Source organism: Salvelinus alpinus, chromosome 18 (assembly GCF_045679555.1).
Source record: "Salvelinus alpinus chromosome 18, SLU_Salpinus.1, whole genome shotgun sequence".
In the NCBI taxonomy this organism is placed as follows: Eukaryota; Metazoa; Chordata; class Actinopteri; order Salmoniformes; family Salmonidae; genus Salvelinus; species Salvelinus alpinus.
The window spans coordinates 43,103,636-43,123,731 of NC_092103.1; the positions used below are offsets into that span (position 1 = coordinate 43,103,636).

Below are 20,096 nucleotides of genomic sequence, written 5' to 3' on the forward strand. Positions count from 1 at the left end.
TGCTCTCACTGACTAAGGGGGACAGTTGTGGGAGCCAGTGCTGTTACACTGACTAAGGGGGACAGTTGGGGGAGCCAGTGCTGTTACACTGACTAAGGGGGACAGTTGGGGGAGCCAGTGCTCTCACTGACTAAGGGGGACAGTTGGGGGAGCCAGTGCTCTCACTGACTAGGGGGGACAGTTGTGGGAGCCAGTGCTGTTACACTGACTAAGGGGGACAGTTGGGGGAGCCAGTGCTCTCACTGACTAAGGGGGACAGTTGGGGGAGCCAGTGCTCTCACTGACTAAGGGGGACAGTTGTGGGAGCCAGTGCTGTCACACTGACTAAGGGGGACAGTTTCAAATCATTGTTTGCCGAAGTCTACAGTGGTGTAATGTCTCTCAAGGTTGTTTGACAACGCCTGGAAAAGGGTAAGGAGAGAATTGTTCAATAAGAGTAGAGGCTCTGTTTGTGATAAGAACAATGCTCTGGGTTTCTGTTCACTGTGACAGGGGGAAATGGGTTACGTTCATGATTTGCTCGTGCAGTCACTGTTTTCCCTGCAGGCTCACTAACCATAATAGAGGATCTTATTATTTAGAAGAGTTTCTAAGAGCTTTCAGACAAAACAGCACGTCATGTGCTGCGATGAAACGGCTTTGAATCGGTTGACCTGATATTTTTGGGTGATTTTTTTTACCCCTTTTCGTGATATCCAATTGGTAGTTACAGTCTTGTCCCATCGTTGCAACTTCTGTACGGACTCGGGAGAGGCGAAGGTCGAGAGCTGTGCATCCTCCGAAACACAACCCCGCCAAGCCGCACTGCTTCTTGACACAATGCTCGCTTAACCCGGAAGCCAGCTGCACCAATGTGTTGGAGGAACCACCGTACAACTGGCAACCGTGTCAGTGCGCATGCACCTGGCCCGCCACAGAGTCGCTAGAGCGCGATGGGACAAGGACATCCGGGCCGGCCAAACGCTCCCCTAATTCGGGCGACGCTGGGCAAATTGTACATCGCCTCATGGGTCTCCCGGTCGTGGCCGGCTGCGACACAGCCGAACCAGGATCTGTAGTGACGCAGCTAGCACTCCAATGTTGTGCCTTAGACCGCTGCGCCACTCGGCTGGCCCAAACAAAGAAACTTTACTTGATATGAAATGAAACATGCCCTGCATTCTCATGCCCAGAAACAGTTAAAGGTAGACCAAGTACAATGACAGGTAGTGGCAGGTAGTCTAGTAGTTAGAGCACTAGGCCAAAAACCGAAAGTTTGCTAGATCGAATCTCTGAGCTGACAAGGTAAAAATCTGTCGTTCTGCCCCTGAACAAGGCAGTTAACCTGCTGTTCCTAGGCCATCATTGTTAATAAGAATTTGCTCTTAACTTACTTGCATAATTATATAAAGGTTAAAAAAAATATATATACGTTTCCTGCTTAAAGACATAAATAACAACAGATCTCAAATCTTCTAAAACGGACACTATTTGCTCCTCACTGGGATTAACATAGAGGCATGTTGATTTCTGTAAACAGGAAGTCACCCCATTGAGTGTGATGTCATAGTGCTAAATGTACCTATAATAGCGGTTTTGATTAAGTATAGAACCAAGTAAGACGAGTGGCTTTTTCACGTGGCCTGTAGTCCTTCTGAAATCTGTCCGGCTTTAAAAGTACACGCCCCATACGAGAAGATTTGCCCCGAGATATAATGCTTTACCTACATTCAGCCCTGAGATATAATGCTTGTTTTACCTACATTCAGCCCAGAGATATAGTTTTACCTACATTCAGCCCTGAGATATAAGTTTTACCTACATTCAGCCCAGAGATATAGTTTTACCTACATTCAGCCCAGAGATATAGTTTTACCTACATTCAGCCCAGAGATATAGTTTTACCTACATTCAGCCCAGAGATATAGTTTTACCTACATTCAGCCCAGAGATATAGTTTTACCTACATTCAGCACAGAGATATAGTTTTACCTACATTCAGCCCAGAGATATAGTTTTACCTACATTCAGCCCAGAGATATAGTTTTACCTACATTCAGCCCAGAGATATAGTTTTACCTACATTCAGCCCAGAGATATAGTTTTACCTACATTCAGCCCAGAGATATAGTTTTACCTACATTCAGCCCAGAGATATAGTTTTACCTACATTCAGCCCAGAGATATAGTTTTACCTACATTCAGCCCAGAGATATAGTTTTACCTACATTCAGCCCAGAGATATAGTTTTACCTACATTCAGCCCAGAGATATAGTTTTACCTACATTCAGCCCAGAGATATAGTTTTACCTACATTCAGCCCAGAGATATAGTTTTACCTACATTCAGCCCAGAGATATAGTTTTACCTACATTCAGCCCAGAGATATAGTTTTACCTACATTCAGCCCAGAGATATAGTTTTACCTACATTCAGCCCAGAGATATAGTTTTACCTACATTCAGCACAGAGATATTTGACCCTGATTAGACAGCATTTAGGAAATGGCAACAGACGCAGAGTAAGCACTTCTCAGGGTCTTTGTTCATTCAGCTAACTGTTATACAGAGTGAAAAAACTGGGCCTGTATTACAATGTACTCTGTAGCCTGACTAGAGGCAGGGATGTTTCTGTGTGAATGTACTTTAATGTCTTTCTTTCCTGTCGAATGACATTAATCAAGACTCTGTCTCATTCTTTTAAAGCGATAAATGTACCCTTTAGGGACAATCTTACTGTACTTCTAATAAAATAAGGATACGTCAAACACTTATGAAACGTGTAGCAACATGGTGTTGACTGTTAACATCAGTGAGAATCCAAAAAGGTATGTCGATTTGAAATGCATGGTTGGATAAAAACCATGCTGCAAATAGCTGGTTGAATACATACAGTTGAAGTCGGAAGTTAACATACACCTTAGCCAAATACATTTAAACTCAGTTTTTCCACAATTCCTGACATTTAATCCTAGTAAAAATTCCCTGTCTTAGTTCAGTTAGGATCACCACTTTATTTTAAGAATGTGAAATGTCAGAATAATAGTAGAGTATATTTCAGCTTTTATTTCTTTCATCACATTCCCAGTGGGTCAGAAGTTCACATACACTCAATTAGTATTCGGTAGCATTGCCTTTAAATTGTTTAACTTGAGTCAAACGTTTCGGGTAGCCTTCCACAAGCTTCCCACACACGCCTTTTCAGTTCTGCCCACAAATGTTCTATAGGATTGAGGTCAGGGCTTTGTGATGGCCACTCAAATACCTTGACTTTGTTGTCCTTAAGCCATTTTGCCACAACTTAGGAAGTATGCTTGGGGTCATTGTCCATTTGGAAGACCCATTTGCGACCAAGCTTTAACTTCCTGACTGATGTCTTGAGATGTTGCTTCAATATATCCACATCATTTTCCATCCCTCATGATGCCATCCATTTTGTGAAGTGCACCAGTCACTCCTGCAGCAAAGCACCCCCACAACATGATGCTGCCAGCCCCGTGCTTCACGGTTGGGATGGTGTTCTTCGGCTAGCAAGCTTCCCCCTTTTTCCTCCAAACATAACTATGGTCATTATGGCCAAACAGTTCTATTTTCGTTACATCAGACCAGAGGACATTTCTCCAAAAAGTACATTCTTTGTCCCCATGTGCAGTTGCAAACCGTAGTCTGGCTTTTTTATGGCGGTTTTGGAGCAGTGGCTTCTTCCTTGCTGAGCAGCCTTTCAGGTTATGTCGATATAGGACTCGTTTTACTGTGGATATAGATACTTTTGTACCCGTTTCCTCCAGCATCGTCACAAGGTCCTTTGCTGTTGTTCTGGGATTGATTTGCACTTTTCGCACCAAAGTACGTTCATCTCTAGGAGACAGAACACGTCTCCTGCCTGAGCGGTTTGACGGCTGCGTGGTCCCATGGTGTTTATACTTGCGTACTATTGTTTGTACAGATGAACGTGGTACCTTCAGGCGTTTGGAAATTGCTCCCAAGGATGAACCAGAAATGTGGAGGTCTACAATTTTTTTCTGAGGTCTTGGCTGATATCTTTTGATTTTCCCATGATGTCAAGCAAAGAGGCGCTGAGTTTGAAGTTAGGCCTTGAAATACATCCACAGGTACACCTCCAATTGACTCAAATGATGTCAATTAGCCTATCAGAAGCTTCTCAAGCCATGACATTATTTTCTGGAATTTTCCAAGCTGTTTAAAAAGGCACAGTCAACTTGGTGTATGTAAACTTCTGACCCACTGGAATTGTGATACAGTGAATTATAAGTGAAATAATCTGTCTGTAAACAATTGTTGGAAAAATGACTTGTGTCAAAGTAGATGTCCTAACCGACTTGCCAAAACTATAGTTGTTAACAATAAATTTGTGGAGTGGTTGAAAAACAAGTTTTAATGACTCCAACCTAAGTGTATGTAAACTTCCGACTTCAACAGTATTATTGTTGCATCATGGTTTCATGAGAAGTTATCAGGCTCCAACCTGTTCAAACGCCTACACAGTTCCTACCCTATTGAAGTTTTATTGCTCTTTTGTAAAAGAAAATATTTAACTAGGCAATCTAGTCAAGAACAAATTCTTATTTACAATGACGGCATAGGAACTGCCTTGTTCAGGGGCAGTAATATCTAACAAGTAATATCTAACAATTTCACATATACCCAATACACACAAATCAAGTAAAGGAATGGAATTAATCATATAGAGCGGCACAGACTAAGATATAGTAGAATAGTATAGAATACAGTATATACATATGAGATGAGTGCAAGATATGCAAGATATGTAACAGGAGGAACACTCTTACTGACAGTTGTGGCTGCTTTGTGTGATGTATTGTTGTTTCTACCTTCTTGCCCTTTGTGCTGTTGTCTGTGCCCAATAATGTTTGTACCCTGTTTTGTGCTACTACCATGTTGTGCTGCTGCCATGTTGTGTTGCTACCATGTTGTTGTCATGTTGTATTGCTACCATGCTGTGTTGTCATGTGTTGCTGCCATGATATGTTGTTGTCTTAGGTCTCTCTTTACGTGGTGTTGTCTCTCTTGTTGTGATGTGTGTTTTGTCCTATATGTTTATTTAATCCTGGCCTTTTGCCTTTTGGTAGGCCGTCATTGTAAATAAGAATATGTTCTTAACTGACTTGCCTAGTTAAATAAAGGTTAAATAAAATATAAATAGAACATTCCTGAGGGAAACTATGTGTCCTTAAGCAGACAAAGTGGCTAACACTCCCTAGTCCCTTGCCTATGACAAGCATACCCATAACATGATGCAGCCAACACCATGCTTGAAAATATGAGTGATGTGTTGTGTTGGATTTGCCCCAAACATAATGCTTTGTATTCAAGACAAAAAGTAAATTTCTTTGCAACATTTGTTGTAGTATTGCAAACTTATTGCAAACAGGATGCATGTTTTGGAATATTTTTATTCTGTACAGGCTTCCTTCATTTCACTCTGTCATTTAGGTTAGTATTGAAGAGTAACTACAATGTTGTTGATCCATTCTCAGTTTTCTCCTATCACAACCATTTAACTCTGTAACTGGTTTAAAAATCACCATTGGCCTCATGGTGAAATTCCCTTAGCGGTTTCCTTCCTCTCCGTCTACTGAGTTAGGAAGGACACCTGTATTTTGTAGTGACTGGGTGTATTGATACACCATCCAAAGTGTAATTAATAACTTCACCATGCTCAAAGGGATATTCAATGTCTGCTGTATTTTCTTTTACCCATCTACCAATAGGTGCCCTTCTTTGCAAGGCACTGGAAAACCTCCCTTGTCTTTGTCATTGAATCTGTGCTTGAAATTCAGTGCTCAACTGAGGGACCTTTTTAAATCATGTTAAACACCATTATTGCACACAGAGCTAGTGCATGCAACTCATTATATGACGTTTTAAGCAGATTTGTACTACTGAAGTTATTTAGGCTTAATAAAGGGGTTGAATACAAGTAAAAATATGACGTGGGGTATTGTGTGTAGATCAGTGACTCAAAATCTCAATTGAATCCATTTTAAATTCAGGCTGTAATAACAAAATGTGGAAAAGGTCAAGGGGTGCGAATACTTTTTGAAGGCAGACAATGTGGCTAACCTTCAGCCCTGAGGAAACTATGTCCTCAAGCAGATAAATTGGCTAACCTTCAGCCCAAATGCTAACGTTTTTGCAACTGACTGTTAGAAGTATGAGATTAACCTTCCCACAAGAAAAATAAAATAATCTCAGGAAAGGTCTACTAATGTTTACCACTTAGCCACTTCCTTTGAAATGCATTCAGGGTGAAATAAATGACCAGTGGGTTTTTGAAGGGGGATGAAACGCCATTCTCCGATAATTTTTCATGGAAAACATTAAAACATGTTCGCTGTAAGGCCTAAAGCATTTAAACAGTACATTTCATAAACTACTGTAAACTGTAAAAACACCAGCTGACTTGTTTTCATGAGTTTCTCTTAGGGTGAAAGGTCATAAAACATCAATACATTGATATTAATTTGGTGTCAAGAAACTAGGCTTAGATCCAAGGTTGGCAGAAGGTCTTGTTACACTACAGTATGTCATGTGTAACTAGCTTCAAAACATGAGACGAGAAGCATAGACAGGTGACAGAGTTTGAGACAGAACTTTATTGTGATAGCTCTACAAAGATTTCCTCTGTGATCTAGGAACAGATCATTTCTCTAACATTCAAACATTAGAAAACACAGCGAACTTGGGAAGTGCAAGGCTTTTATCATGTGATTTGCTGTTAGCCTGCCTGATATCATGAAATGTAATTAGAAAATGGATTGGATGCGCTGACGACCACACGCTCGTCAAATAAATAGGGAATTTCGGGGACGATTATTTTCTGCGTAATACTAAGGATCTAACCTCATCTCATCACAGTAGCAAATTCTTCATTATTCTGATCTTCTGAATCACTGAGAAACAAACACTCGATAATGTTAACATACAACAGACAGACCACGTGTTGGACACGACAACAAGGAAAGGCAACTCATGACATTAGAAACTGAAAAAAATAAAGTCATCATGCAGATTAGCGGTTCTGGTTATTAATCAGCTGTAAAGTTGTTCTCTCCCTAACTTCTATCTCTGTCCGGATACAGTACTTTTATGTGACCTCTCACGTCTCGGTTAGGACACCCCACTCCAGTTATAGTGCGGAGGGTACTGCCTATATTGCCGTCTTATGGGAATCTGACAGAAGCAGTGAAAGGAGGAGAACTGAAGGTAGCCATTTGCGATTGCTCTTGATTGGCCCAGGGTGAACGTTTACTCTCCCTTGAAGCGAGGAGGCCTCTTCTCCTTGAACGCAGCTAGTCCCTCCAGCCTGTCTTTTGTCGGAATCACCTTGGAAACCACAAAAGATGTGTCAACGAAAGACAACAACGTATATGTTCTATTTTCAGTGATCCTGCGAGCGATGATGGTGGTGGTTGTTTATGCGTCATACTGTGTGAGTTGTTTTATGGACAACTGAAGACTGTTCAAAGTGGTGTCCAAAGTGAGCGTAGCTATGCAGCAGGTGGAAGAGGTACACTATGTCAATAGACACTATCTAACCTTGACAAAATCGTGGCGTTATTGTATGTGAACTGCGTATAAAAAGAAGTGTACATTTTAAATAGTTCTAGCAAAAAAATAAGCGTCAGAAATCTACAGCATATGGGCTATTTAACAGAATATGGGCTATTTAACAGAAGGGTTGTGGAATTTAAGTTCTTGTTCATGACTAGACGTACCTGGGCATAGCATGCTTCTTCAATTGCTAATCCCGTATTTAAATCCACCTGAAAAATATCAAGATATTAGAGAAGAAAAAAAAACATATGCAGCAATATAAACCGTATAAAAGCTATTTTCTACCATCTTTATTCTTGATCAGCTATGTGGTTTCATTGTTCCCTGTCATTCCTACAGGATCGAAACTACAGATGTAGCATCTTAATTTGATCACCCTGTTGCAGAAGAACTTTCCTGCAATGGAAATGGAAAACTTGTAGTGTAGTATTTCAGGTTTAAAAAGGCTTCTCACGTTTGTAATTTCCACTGAAATTTCAGACTTGATTTTCCCTTATGAAAAATGTATCAACACCTACAATTTTTTTTATTAATTACACCGAACAAAAACATAAACGCAAATGGTAAAGCCTTGGTCATATGTTTCATGAGCTGAAATAAAAGATCCCTGAAATTTTCCATACGCATAAAAAGCTTATTTCTCTCAAATTTCTTTACATCCCTGTTAGTGAGCATTTCCCCTTTGCCAAAATAATCCATCCACCTGAGAGGTGTGGCATATCAAGAAGATGATTAAAAAGCATGATCACTACACAGGTGCACCTTGTGCTGGGGGACAATAAAAGGCCACTAAAATGTGCGGTTTTGTCAAACAACACAATGCCACAGACGTTTTGAGGGAGTGTGCAATTGGCATGCTGACTGCAGGAATATCCACCAGAGTTGTTGCCAGAGAATTTAATGTTAATTTCTCTACCATAAGCCACCTCCAACGTCGTATTAGATCATTTGGCAGTATGTCCAACCAGCCTCGCAAACGCAGACCACGTGTAACCATGCCAACCCAGGACCACATCTGGCTTCTTCACCTGCGGAATCGTCTCAGACCAGTCACCCGGACAGCTGATGAAACTGTGGGTTTGCACAACTGAATAATTACTGCACAAATTGTCAAGGAAACGTCGTCATCACCAAATGCTCATCTTTGATGGCCACTGGAACACTGGAGAAGTGTTCTCTACACGGATGAATGGAGGTTTCAATTGTACCGCACAGATGGTAGACCGCGTGTATGGTGTCGTGTCTGTGAGCGGTTTGCTGATGTCAATGTTGTGAAGAGAGTGCCCCATGGTGGCGGTGGGGTTATGGTATGGGCAGCATAAGCTATGGAAAACGAACACAATTGCATTTTATCGCTGGCAATTTGAACGCACAGAGATACCATGACGAGATCCTGAGTCCTATTGTTGTGCCATTCATCAGCCGCCATCACTTCATGTTTCAGCATGTTAATGCATGGCCCCATGTCGCAAGAATCTGTACACAATTCCTGGAAGCTGAAAATGTACCAGTTCTTCCATGGCCTGCATACTCACCAGACATGTCACCCATTGAGCATGTTTGGGATGCTCTGGATCGACATGTACGACAGCATGTACCAGTTCCCGCCAATATCCAGTAACTTTGCACAGCCATTGAAGAGCAGTGGGACAACATTCCACAGGCCACAATCAACAGCCTGATCAACTGTATGCGAAGGAGACATGTCGCGCTGCAGGAGGCAAATGGTGGTCACACCAGATGCTGACTGGTTTTCTGATCCACTCCCCTACTTTTTTTTTAAAGGTATCTGTGACCAACAGATGCATATCTGTATTCCCATTTATGTGAAATCCATAGATTAGGGCCTAATGAATTTAAATTGACTGATTTCCTTCCATGAACTGTAACTCAGTAAAATCTTTGAAGTTGTTGTGTTTATATTTTTGTTCAGTGTATAAGCCACATAATAATTAACATTTCCTGTTACTGTAGGATTCTTTTCCAGCTGTAGCAAACTGGCTCAAATTACGATCCTATATCTGTATTGAGCATATGTCTGTGCATTGGTGAAATGTTCACCAACTTTAACAAACCTACCTAGATCCAAGACCCATTCCAAATTCACACTTTAAAGGTTGAATTATACAGAATTAGGGGCCAGCATTTATTTTCCCTGACAGCACAGAGGGAGGAGAAACCTACTTTCATAGGTTACCTTGGCATTAAAACTGAACCAGAAATATCTCCTGTTCCATACTCTCCTTAAGAAAATAACCTACATTTAAAGAGATCGTTGTTGAGCAATTTTATAAAAAATGTCTCTCTGTTTAAAAATGTGCATCTTTCAAGTGGGCCAGCTGCTGTTCAAAGTAGGTAGGAACACGTTAAGCTTTAATGACCCGTATTCATATAGCCTGAGAAAACTACATGAAACCAGGCTGGTCTTGTTTGTGATTTGACCATGTCGTCAAATTTGGCCCCAATATGGATATTGGCAGTTAGTGTAGCCTATGATACATTAACTTGGTAGAACAGGCTGTCTACAAATGACACAACACCTGTCAGAAAGTGCGGTTTGGAGATATCTTCACTTGATTTGTCAGTTGTGACCGTTGGCCTCTGGGATAACGAAGTCACTCAACAGATTCTCTCAGGTTTCTCTGACGGCCTTCAGATGTGACATGGGTCCCTTTGGCAAGTGAGCTGACTCACTGACTACTGAATCAGATGCTTACTTCAATCCTCCACCATGCTTTGTGGCACCGATTCCTAAATGCAGCAAGACCCAAGAGGCCATACCCAAAAACTATTACTAGACCTGAGGTCATTCTCAAATACTATTACTAGACCTGAGGTCATTCCCAAATACTATTACTAGACCTGAGGTCATTCCCAAATACTATTACTAGACCTAGGAGATCATTCCCAAATACTATTACTAGACCTAGGAGATCATTCCCAAATACTATTACTAGACCTAGGAGATCATTCCCAAATACTATTGCTAGACCTAGGAGATCATTCCTAAATACTATTACTAGACCTAGGAGATCATTCCCAAATACTATTGCTAGACCTAGGAGATCATTCCCAAATATTTATTTTATTTATTTATTTAACCTTTATTTAACCAGGTAGGCAAATTGAGAACACGTTCTCATTTACAATTGCGACCTGGCCAAGATAAAGCAAAGCAGTTCGACACATACAACAACACATAGTTACACATGGAGTAAAACAAACATATAGTCAATAATACAGTGAAAAAAATAAAATAAAATAAAATAAAAATAAGTCTATATACAATGTGAGCAAGTGAGGTGAGATAAGGGAGGTGAAGGCAAACAAATATATGTATAAATAAATAAAAATATAAAAGGCCATGGAGGCGAAGTGAGTACAACACAGCAAGTAAAATAAAAACTAAAAAAATAAATAAATAAAAAAAAATAAAAAATAAAAATAAAACAATGGAATGGTTGGTTTGCAGTGGAAGAAAGTGCAAAGTAGAGACAGAAATAATGGGGTGCAAAGGAGCAAAATAAATTAATAAATAAATACAGTAGGTAAAGAGGTAATAAAAATACTATTACTAGACCTAGGAGATCATTCACAAATACTATTAGTAGACCTGAGGTCATTCCCAAATACTATTACTAGACCTAGGAGATCATTCCCAAATACTAATGCTAGACACAAGAGGTCATTCCCAAATACTATTACTAGACCTAGGAGATCATTCCCAAATACTATTACTAGACCTGAGGTCATTCCCAAATACTATTACTAGACCTAGGAGATGATTCCCAAATACTATTACTAGACCTAGGAGATCCTTCCCAAATACTATTACTAGACCTGAGGTCATTCCTAAATACTATTACTAGACCTAGGAGATCATTCCTAAATACTATTACTAGACCTAGGATATCATTCCCAAATACTATTGCTAGACCTAGGATATCATTCCCAAATACTATTACTAGACCGGGGGTCATTCCCAAATACTATTACTAGACCTAGGAGATCATTCCCAAATACTAATGCTAGACACAAGAGGTCATCCTTAAAAGGTCATCCCTAAGGGGCCAATCTCAAATATGATTTGAACCCAGGTCTGCTTAGAACATCAAAATGACGTAACCGGTGCCCTAACCATTCAATCATAAACATATGACCAGATTTGGTCAAATTATAAAATACTGTACTTGAGGCCAGTATGTCGACTGAAAACTGAATTTGGGGACATTTGATCACTTATTACAGAGATGGAAAAAGTACCGTTATGTATGAGTCTTACCTCTATGCCCTGGTTGATGGCCAACTTTGCCATCCTAATTGCAATGGGACCCTGAGGACATCAAAGCAAAACAATAGTTTGTTTAGGGTCAAAAGTACATTTAAATAACAATGGTTGTTGTGTCTACCCTGAGTCTATATAACAGACGGTTCTCCGGTATAATGTTGCAGGTCACTAGAAATCTAATCCGTACACAAAAGGCACAACACCTGCATTCGCTCAGGTGTTATTTCTAAGAAGTCGATACAACACGACTGTATGCTAAACTCCAAATCATTCAGTGTAGCAGGTTATTCTGAGGATCTGAGAATAGGTTTGATTTCAGGGCCGGGTCAACGGCCATGTCAGAACACCCGTACTTGCATCTAAAGAGTACGCTGATTGGGTATGCAAAAATAAAACGTTTTATATTATGTGAAATTTATAAACATGTAGTACATTTTATATGCCAGGATGTAAATGTAATTTCAGTTTTTTCATCTAGTATGAATTCGCTGCACGAATTGAGGAAGAAAATGACATCTATAGACCCAGCTGATAATCAAGTAAGGGGACATGATTTCGGACACAGCCAATGTGTAATTTCGTCCCTGCTTAAAGGTGGTATTACTCCGGTTTTGATACAATGTACAGTGCATTCGTCAACTATTCAGACCCCTTGACTTTTCCCATTTTGTTACGTTACAGCCTTATTCTAAAATGGATCAAATACTTTCCCCTCCTCATCAATCTACATACAGTACCCCATAATGACATAGTGAAAACAGGTTTACATTTTTTTTGTGTGCAAATTTATACAAAATAAAAAAACTCATGCCTTATTTACATAAGTATTCAGACCCTTTGCTATGAGACTCAAAATTGAGCTCAGGTGCATCCTATTTCCATTGATCATCCTTGAGATGTTTCTACAACTTGATTGGAGTCCACCTGTGTAAATTCAATTGATTGGACATGATTTGGAAAGCCACACACCTGTCTATATAAGGTCCCACAGTTGACAGTGCATGTCAGAGCAAAAACCAAGCCATTAGGTTTAAGGAATTGTCCGTAGAGCTCCGAGACAGGATTGTGTCGAGCCACAGATCTAGGGAAGGGTACCAAACATTTCTGCAGCATTGAAGGTCCCCAAGAGCACAGTTGCCTTCATCATTCTTATTAAATGGAAGAAGTTTGGAACCACCAAGACTCTTCCTAGAGCTGGCCACCCAGCCAAACTGAGCAAATGGGGGAGAAGGGCCTTGGTTAGGGAGGTGACCAAGAACCCGATGGTCACTCTGACAGAGCTCCAGAGTTCCTCTGTGGAGATGGGAGAACCTTCCAGACTGACAACCATCTCTGCAGCACTCCACCAATCAGGCCTTTATGGTAGAGTGGTCAGACGGAAGCCAGTCCTCAGTAAAAGGCACATGACAGCCCACTTCGAGTTTTCCAAAAGGCACCTAAAGGACTCTTAGAACATGAGAAACAAGATTCTCTGGTCTGATGAAACCAAGATTGAACTCTATGGCCTGAATGCAGAGCGTCACGTCTGGAGGAAACCCTACAGTGAAGCATGGTGGTGGCAGCATCATGCTGTGGGGATGTTTTCAGCGGCAGGGACTGGGAGACTAGTCAGGATCGACGGAAAGATGAACGGAGCAAAGTACAGAGAGATCCTTGATGAAAACCTAATCCGGAGCACTCAGGACCTTAGACTGGTGCGAAGGTTCACCTTCCAACAGGACAACAACCCTAAGTACACAGCCAAGACAACGCAGTAGTGGCTTCGGGACAAGTCTCTGAATGTCCTTGAGTGGCCCAGCCAGAGGCTGGACTTGAACCCGATCGAACATCTCTGGAGAGACCTGAAAATATCTGTGCAGCGACGCTCCCCATCCAACCTGACAGAGCTTGAGAGGATCTGCAGAAAAGAATGGGAGAAACTGCCCAAATACAGGTCTGCCAAGCTTGTAGCGTCATACCCAAGAAGACTTGAGGCTGTAATCACTGTCAAAGGTGCTTCAATAAAGTACTGAGTAAAGGGTCTGAATACTTATGTAAATGTGATATTTAAATGTATTTTTAATACATTTGCAAACATTTCTAAAAACCTGTTTTTGCTTTGTCATTATGGTGTATTGTGTGTAGATTGATGAGGACGAAAAAAGCGATTTAATCAATTTTAGAATAAGGCTGTAAGTTAACAAAATGTGGAAAATGTCAAGGGGTTTGAATACTTTCTGAATGCACTGTACGTACATGCTTTATCATATACTCACATTTGGGTTGAACTCGCGGGCCAGGTCCAGCGCTCTGAGGTAGGCAGCATCTCCGCTCTTGTTCTGCTCCACAGCATGGCTGACCAGGCCCAGTCTCTTCGCCTCTGTTCCGTCAATCGCCCGCGCCGCAAAGATCAGCTCCTTAGCCAGGGCTACCCCGATGGCCCTGGGTAGTCGCTGGGTACCACCTGGATGGAGGAGGAGGAGAAGGAAGAGGAGGGGTGGAGGAGAAGGAAGTGGAGGAGGAGGAAGAGGGGGTGGAGGAGAAGGAAGAGGAGGAGGTGGAGAAGGAAGTGGAGGAGAAGGAAGTGGAGGAGGAAGAGGGGGTGGAGGAGGAGGAGAAGGAAGAGGAGGGGGTGGAGGAGAAGAAAGTGGAGGAGAAAGAGGGGGTGGAGGAGGAGGAGAAGGAAGAGGAGGAGGAGAAGGAAGTGGAGGAGAAGGAAGTGGAGGAGGAAGAGGGGTGGAGGAGGAGAAAGTGGAGGAGGAAGAGGGGGTGGAGGAGGAGGAGAAGGAAGAGGAGGAGGTGGAGGAGAAGGAAGTGGAAGAGGAAGAGGGGGTGGAGGAGGAGGAGAAGGAAGAGGAGGAGGAAGAGGGGGTGGAGGAGGAGGAGAAGGAAGAGGAGGGGGTGGAGGAGAAGGAAGTGGAGGAGGAAGAGGGGGTGGAGGAGGAGGAAGTGGAGGAGGAGGAGAAGGAAGAGGAGGGGGTGGAGGAGAAGGAAGTGGAGGAGGAAGGGGGGTGGAGGAGAAGGAAGTGGAGGAGGAAGAGGGGGTGAGGGAGGAAGAGGGGGTGGAGGAGGAGAAGGAAGAGGAGGAGGTGGAGGAGAAGGAAGTGGAGGAGGAAGAGGGGGTGGAGGAGGAGAAAGTGGAGGAGGAAGAGGGGGTGGAGGAGGAGAAGGAAGAGGAGGTGGAGGAAGAAGGAAGTGGAGGAGGAAGAGAAGGAAGAGGAGGTGAAAGAAGAGAAGAGATTGGGCGCTACAGTGAGTAACGTTATGTTAATGAATAAATATGGCTAGCCTGCTGAAACAGAACAAAATATGAGCTATAATTCTATTTGTGAGAGCTGGCTGTTTTTATTCATACATGTTGGATTATTCATGGTTTATAACAACCAAAGACAGTCTACAACACTAACACACCTGATTTAAAACATTAAGCAATCATGGAATGAAAGCCTGCACACTCTGTGAAGCTGTCCAGGACCTTTGGTGCTGGAGAGGAGACCCCTGGTCTACAGTGCATCTTTGTTGAAGTTTTCAGTTGAGTTTATTGTGATGATTTGACAAGGAATATTCCCCACAAATGAGATAAGGATGAAAAGCCATGTTTGAACAAGGCTGTGGGTCATAGCACATATTCCTCCTGGGCTGTGACCTCCTGGGCTGTGGGTCATAGCACATATTCCTCCTGGGCTGTGACCTCCTGGGCTGTGGGTCATAGCACATATTCCTCCTGGGCTGTGGGTCATAGCACATTCCTCCTGGGCTGTGAACTCCTGGGCTGTGGGTCATAGCACACATTCCTCCTGGGCTGTGACCTCCTGGGCTGTGGGTCATAGCACATTCCTCCTGGGCTGTGACCTCCTGGGCTGTGGGTCATGGCACATTCTTCCTGGGCTGTGACCTCCTGGGCTGTGACCTCCTGGGCTGTGGGTCATGGCACATTCTTCCTGGGCTGTGACCTCCTGGGCTGTGATGTACTGGACTGTGGATCGTGGTTAAACATTCTATAATACTCCACTTCTCTGTATCTTTTGGGGTGGAAAACATGTACAGTAGTGAATCAATTTCTTCCTTGTTGAAAGGACACTGTAAATCCTGACCTTTCTCACCCAGTGCAAGCAATTGCCTCACTCTGTCTGTGGAAGTCACATAACTGGGAGGTGAAATACAAAGACAAACAAGGCCTTGGCTTCTCACCACCTGAATATACAGTAACCTCATCTTGCAGGAGCTGTGATGCACTTGGCAGCAGTTATGTCAAGCCTAGACAACTAAACGAGGGGTACAAAAAAAAGGGAGAAAAATGCTAAAGTAGATAGCTTTCCTGAAACCACGAGGAGAATGCTGAAGTTATTTATTTTATTTTTATTTATTTTATTTAACCTTTATTTAACCAGGTAGGCCAGTAGAGAACAAGTTATCATTTACAACTGCGACCTGGCCAAGATAAAGCAAAGCAGTGCAACAAAAACAACACAGAGTTACACAAACAAACGTACAGTCAATAACACAATAGAAAAATATATGTACAGTGTGTGCAAATGTAGAAGAGTAGGGAGGTAAGACAATAAATAGGCCATAGAGGCTAAATAATTACAATTTAGCATTAACACTGGAGTGATGGATGTGCAAGTAGAGATACTGGGGTGCAAAAGAGCAAGAAGATAAGTAACAATATGGGGATGAGGTAGTTGGGTGTACTATTTAAAGATTGGCTGTGTACGGCTGTGTACAGGTACAGTGATCGGTAAGTTTATCTGACAGCTGATGCTTAAAGTTAGTGAGGGAGATATAAGACTCCAACTTCAGTGATTTTTGCAATTCGTTTGAGTCATTGGCAGCAGAGAACTGGAAGGAAAGGCGGCCAAATTAAGTGTTGGCTTTGGGGTGACCAGTGAAATATACCTGCTGGAGCGCGTGCTACGGGTGGGAGTTGCTATGGTGACCAGTGAGCTGAGATAAGGCGGGGCTTTACCTAGCAAAGACTTATAGATGACCTGGAGCCAGTGGGTTTGGCGACGAATATGAAGCGAGGGCCAGCCAACGAGAGCATACAGGTCGCAGTGGTGGGTAGTATATGGGGCTTTGGTGACAAAACGGATGGCACTGTGATAGACTACATCCAGTTTTCTGAGTAGAGTGTTGGAGGCTATTTTGTAAATGACATCGCCAAAGTCAAGGATCGGTAGGATGGTCAGTTTTACAAGGGTATGTTTGGCAGCATGAGTGAAGGAGGTTTTGTTGCGAAATAGGAAGCCGATTCTAGATTTGACTTTGGATTGGAGATGCTTTTTTTATTTTATTTTATTTTATTTTTTTTAAATTTTATCCCCTTTTCTCCCCAATTTTTCGTGGTATCCAATCGCTAGTAATTACTATCTTGTCTCATCGCTACAACTCCCGTACGGGCTCGGGAGAGACGAAGGTCGAAAGTCATGCGTCCTCCGAAGCACAACCCAACCTAGCCGCACTGCTTCTTAACACAGCGCGCCTCCAACCCGGAAGCCAGCCGCACCAATGTGTCGGAGGAAACACCGTGCACCCGCCCCCTCGGTTAGCGCGCACTGCGCCCGGCCCGCCACAGGAGTCGCTGGAGCGCGACGAGACAAGGATATCCCTACCGGCCAAACCCTCCCTAACCCGGACGACGCTAAGCCAATTGTGCGTCGCCCCACGGACCTCCCGGTCGCGGCCGGCTGCGACAGAGCCTGGGCGCGAACCCAGACTCTGGTGGCGCAGCATAGCACTGCGATGCAGTGCTCTAGACCACTGCGCCACCCGGGAGGCCGGATTGGAGATGCTTAATGTGAGTCTGGAACGAGAGTTTACAGTCTAACCAGACACCTAGGTATTTGTAGTTGTCCACATATACTAAGTCAGAACCATCCAGAGTAGTGATGCTAGTCGGGCGGGCAGGTGCGGGCAACAATCGGTTGAAGAGCATGCATTTAGTTTTACTAGCATTTAAAAGCAGTTGGAGGCCATGGATGGAAGGAGTGTTGTATGGCGTTGAAGCTCGTCTGGAGGTTTGTTAACACGTATACTATGACTAACTTCCTTATCAGACTAGAATGGCGGTTATATTGCTCATGGCACTGCTCCCCAAGGTAATAACCTCAGTCCGGATGCATTTCTAAAGGAAATAAAACATTTACATACAAACAATGCAATGCACATAGTCCGGAGGAAAATAAAACAAGACATTTTAAACAAATGGCAGTGTAATTCCTTGGTAATAGGGCTTAGAGTGAAAATGGGTCAGTCACTTAATTATCAGTGTGTATTATCAGTATGTTTGCAGTGATCACAGACACATTCTCACCTCCCAGACAGGATGCTCACACATATTCAGTCATTCTGAGTTGATCAGATAGCACAGGACAGAGGAGTGGTGGTGACGACATTATTCTCTGTGAGTTGTGTTTTCATTCTGACAGCTGCTACAGCCCATGTTGTGTCGACTAAGACAAAATGATAACACGGGAAAAATAAGGGACATCACTAAAAAGTTACATATTATTATTATATATTTGTATAAAATTACAGGTAAACTATACACAAGGTGGAATGTAGCTGTTCGAAACTTTTGCATATAAATAAATGCCATCTGTTTTTGTTGTCATGAAAGTAGTTGGTTTGAAGTGGTCCTTGTTGCTCAACTCTTACACAAGAACTTGGATGGGAAAGTGTTTACCCGTGGAGGAGCCTGCATGAGTTATCACAGAACCCTGATGGCGCAATGACAAACACTCATTTGTTGCCAATTGCTGTTTTCTCTGTTTCTCTGTCTACCTCCCTTTGCTTTTGACTGTTTTCACTGTTTCTCTGCCTACCTCCCTTTGCTTTGGACTGTTTTCTCTGTGTCTCTGTCTACCTCCCTTTGCTTTGGACTGTTTTCTCTGTGTCTCTGTCAACCTCCCTTTGCTTTGGACTGTTTTCTCTGTGTCTCTGTCAACCTCCCTTTGCTTTGGACTGTTTTCACTGTGTCTCTGTCTACCTCCCTTTGCTTTGGACTGTTTTCTCTGTGTCTCTGTCTACCTCCCTTTGCTTTGGACTGTTTTCTCTGTGTCTCTGTCTACCTCCCTTTGCTTTGGACTGTTTTCTCTGTGTCTCTGTCTACCTCCCTTTGCTTTGGACTGTTTTCTCTGTGTCTCTGTCAACCTCCCTTTGCTTTGGACTGTTTTCTCTGTGTCTCTGTCTACCTCCCTTTGCTTTGGACTGTTTTCTCTGTGTCTCTGTCTACCTCCCTTTGCTTTGGACTGTTTTCTCTGTGTCTCTGTCTACCTCCCTTTGCTTTGGACTGTTTTCTCTGTGTCTCTGTCAACCTCCCTTTGCTTTGGACTGTTTTCACTGTGTGTCTGTCTACCTCCCTTTGCTTTGGATTGCCTCCTTTCTTACTTGCTTCATCAACTCATAACAGTTAGCTTAAAATAACGCAACATAACATAATAACAGAACTCTGAAGGCTAAAAACCTTTGATTAGCCAAAAAAAATTGGCTATTGTTTACCCATTCTACAGAGCGCAAGATAGTGCACTGCAAATCCTCAGACAACATATTCAAGACTTCCTCGACAAACACATAAGTGAAGAAAAAGGCAGATGAGAGATAAAATGTTACATAGAATCGTTGTGTCACTCGTCACTTACATTATTAACCACACAATTCTGGTAACTTCTGTGGCTCGACCTCATAGCCTTGCATAACATTGTGTAACTAAGTTTTAATACACCAGGGGGGGGGAAAAAATGGTGCAACGACTTCTGAGAAATCATTGTCACAATGCCATTTTCCTCATGGCGGTTGGTCAATTTTCTCATTGCTTAACCATTGCCTGAACCGTAAACATTGCACAATGGGGAAAAGCTACAGTTAGTGTCTTGACATGCCTTGACAAAGTATGATGTAGTGCAAATAGTGTTGCACAGTGCTATCATGTCAAGGAGCTGCCTTTGGGGGCGTGTGTTTGAAATCAGTGAGCCGGACAGCAAATGAAGTGAAGTGAAAATGCATTTTGGCTTCAAAGAAAAGTTCAAGGTCGGTCCTGAAGAGGACTCGTGACACATGGCAGCTTTGTGAGGAGTCAGACACTTTCTGCAGAAATGAGGCTCCTAGAATCGCAACATTAACCCTTCCCAATAGCCAGCACTATAGACTTATGTCTAGCACAATGTTGCTGTTTACCACAGACAGTTGGGGTCAATTCAGGATTGAAATGACCAGACAATTCGTCAAGTGTAACATGGTGAAATACCTG

At 42.6% G+C, this 20,096-nt stretch overlaps 1 protein-coding gene across 1 annotated transcript in view; it reads right to left on the reverse strand.

The window, feature by feature from the left end:
* Positions 1 to 6,594: 6,594 nt before the first annotated feature.
* The window catches only part of auh (AU RNA binding protein/enoyl-CoA hydratase), a 39,177-nt gene continuing 25,675 nt past the window's right edge, over positions 6,595 to 20,096 (reverse strand). Inside the window, exons 7-10 of the mRNA XM_071351396.1 lie at positions 14,122 to 14,309; positions 11,861 to 11,911; positions 7,740 to 7,787; positions 6,595 to 7,347 (exon numbers count right to left, since the gene is read on the reverse strand). Of these exons, the coding sequence (XP_071207497.1) occupies positions 7,270 to 7,347; positions 7,740 to 7,787; positions 11,861 to 11,911; positions 14,122 to 14,309 (365 nt within the window). The 3' untranslated portion in view covers positions 6,595 to 7,269. The remainder of the gene's footprint in view (positions 7,348 to 7,739; positions 7,788 to 11,860; positions 11,912 to 14,121; positions 14,310 to 20,096) is intronic.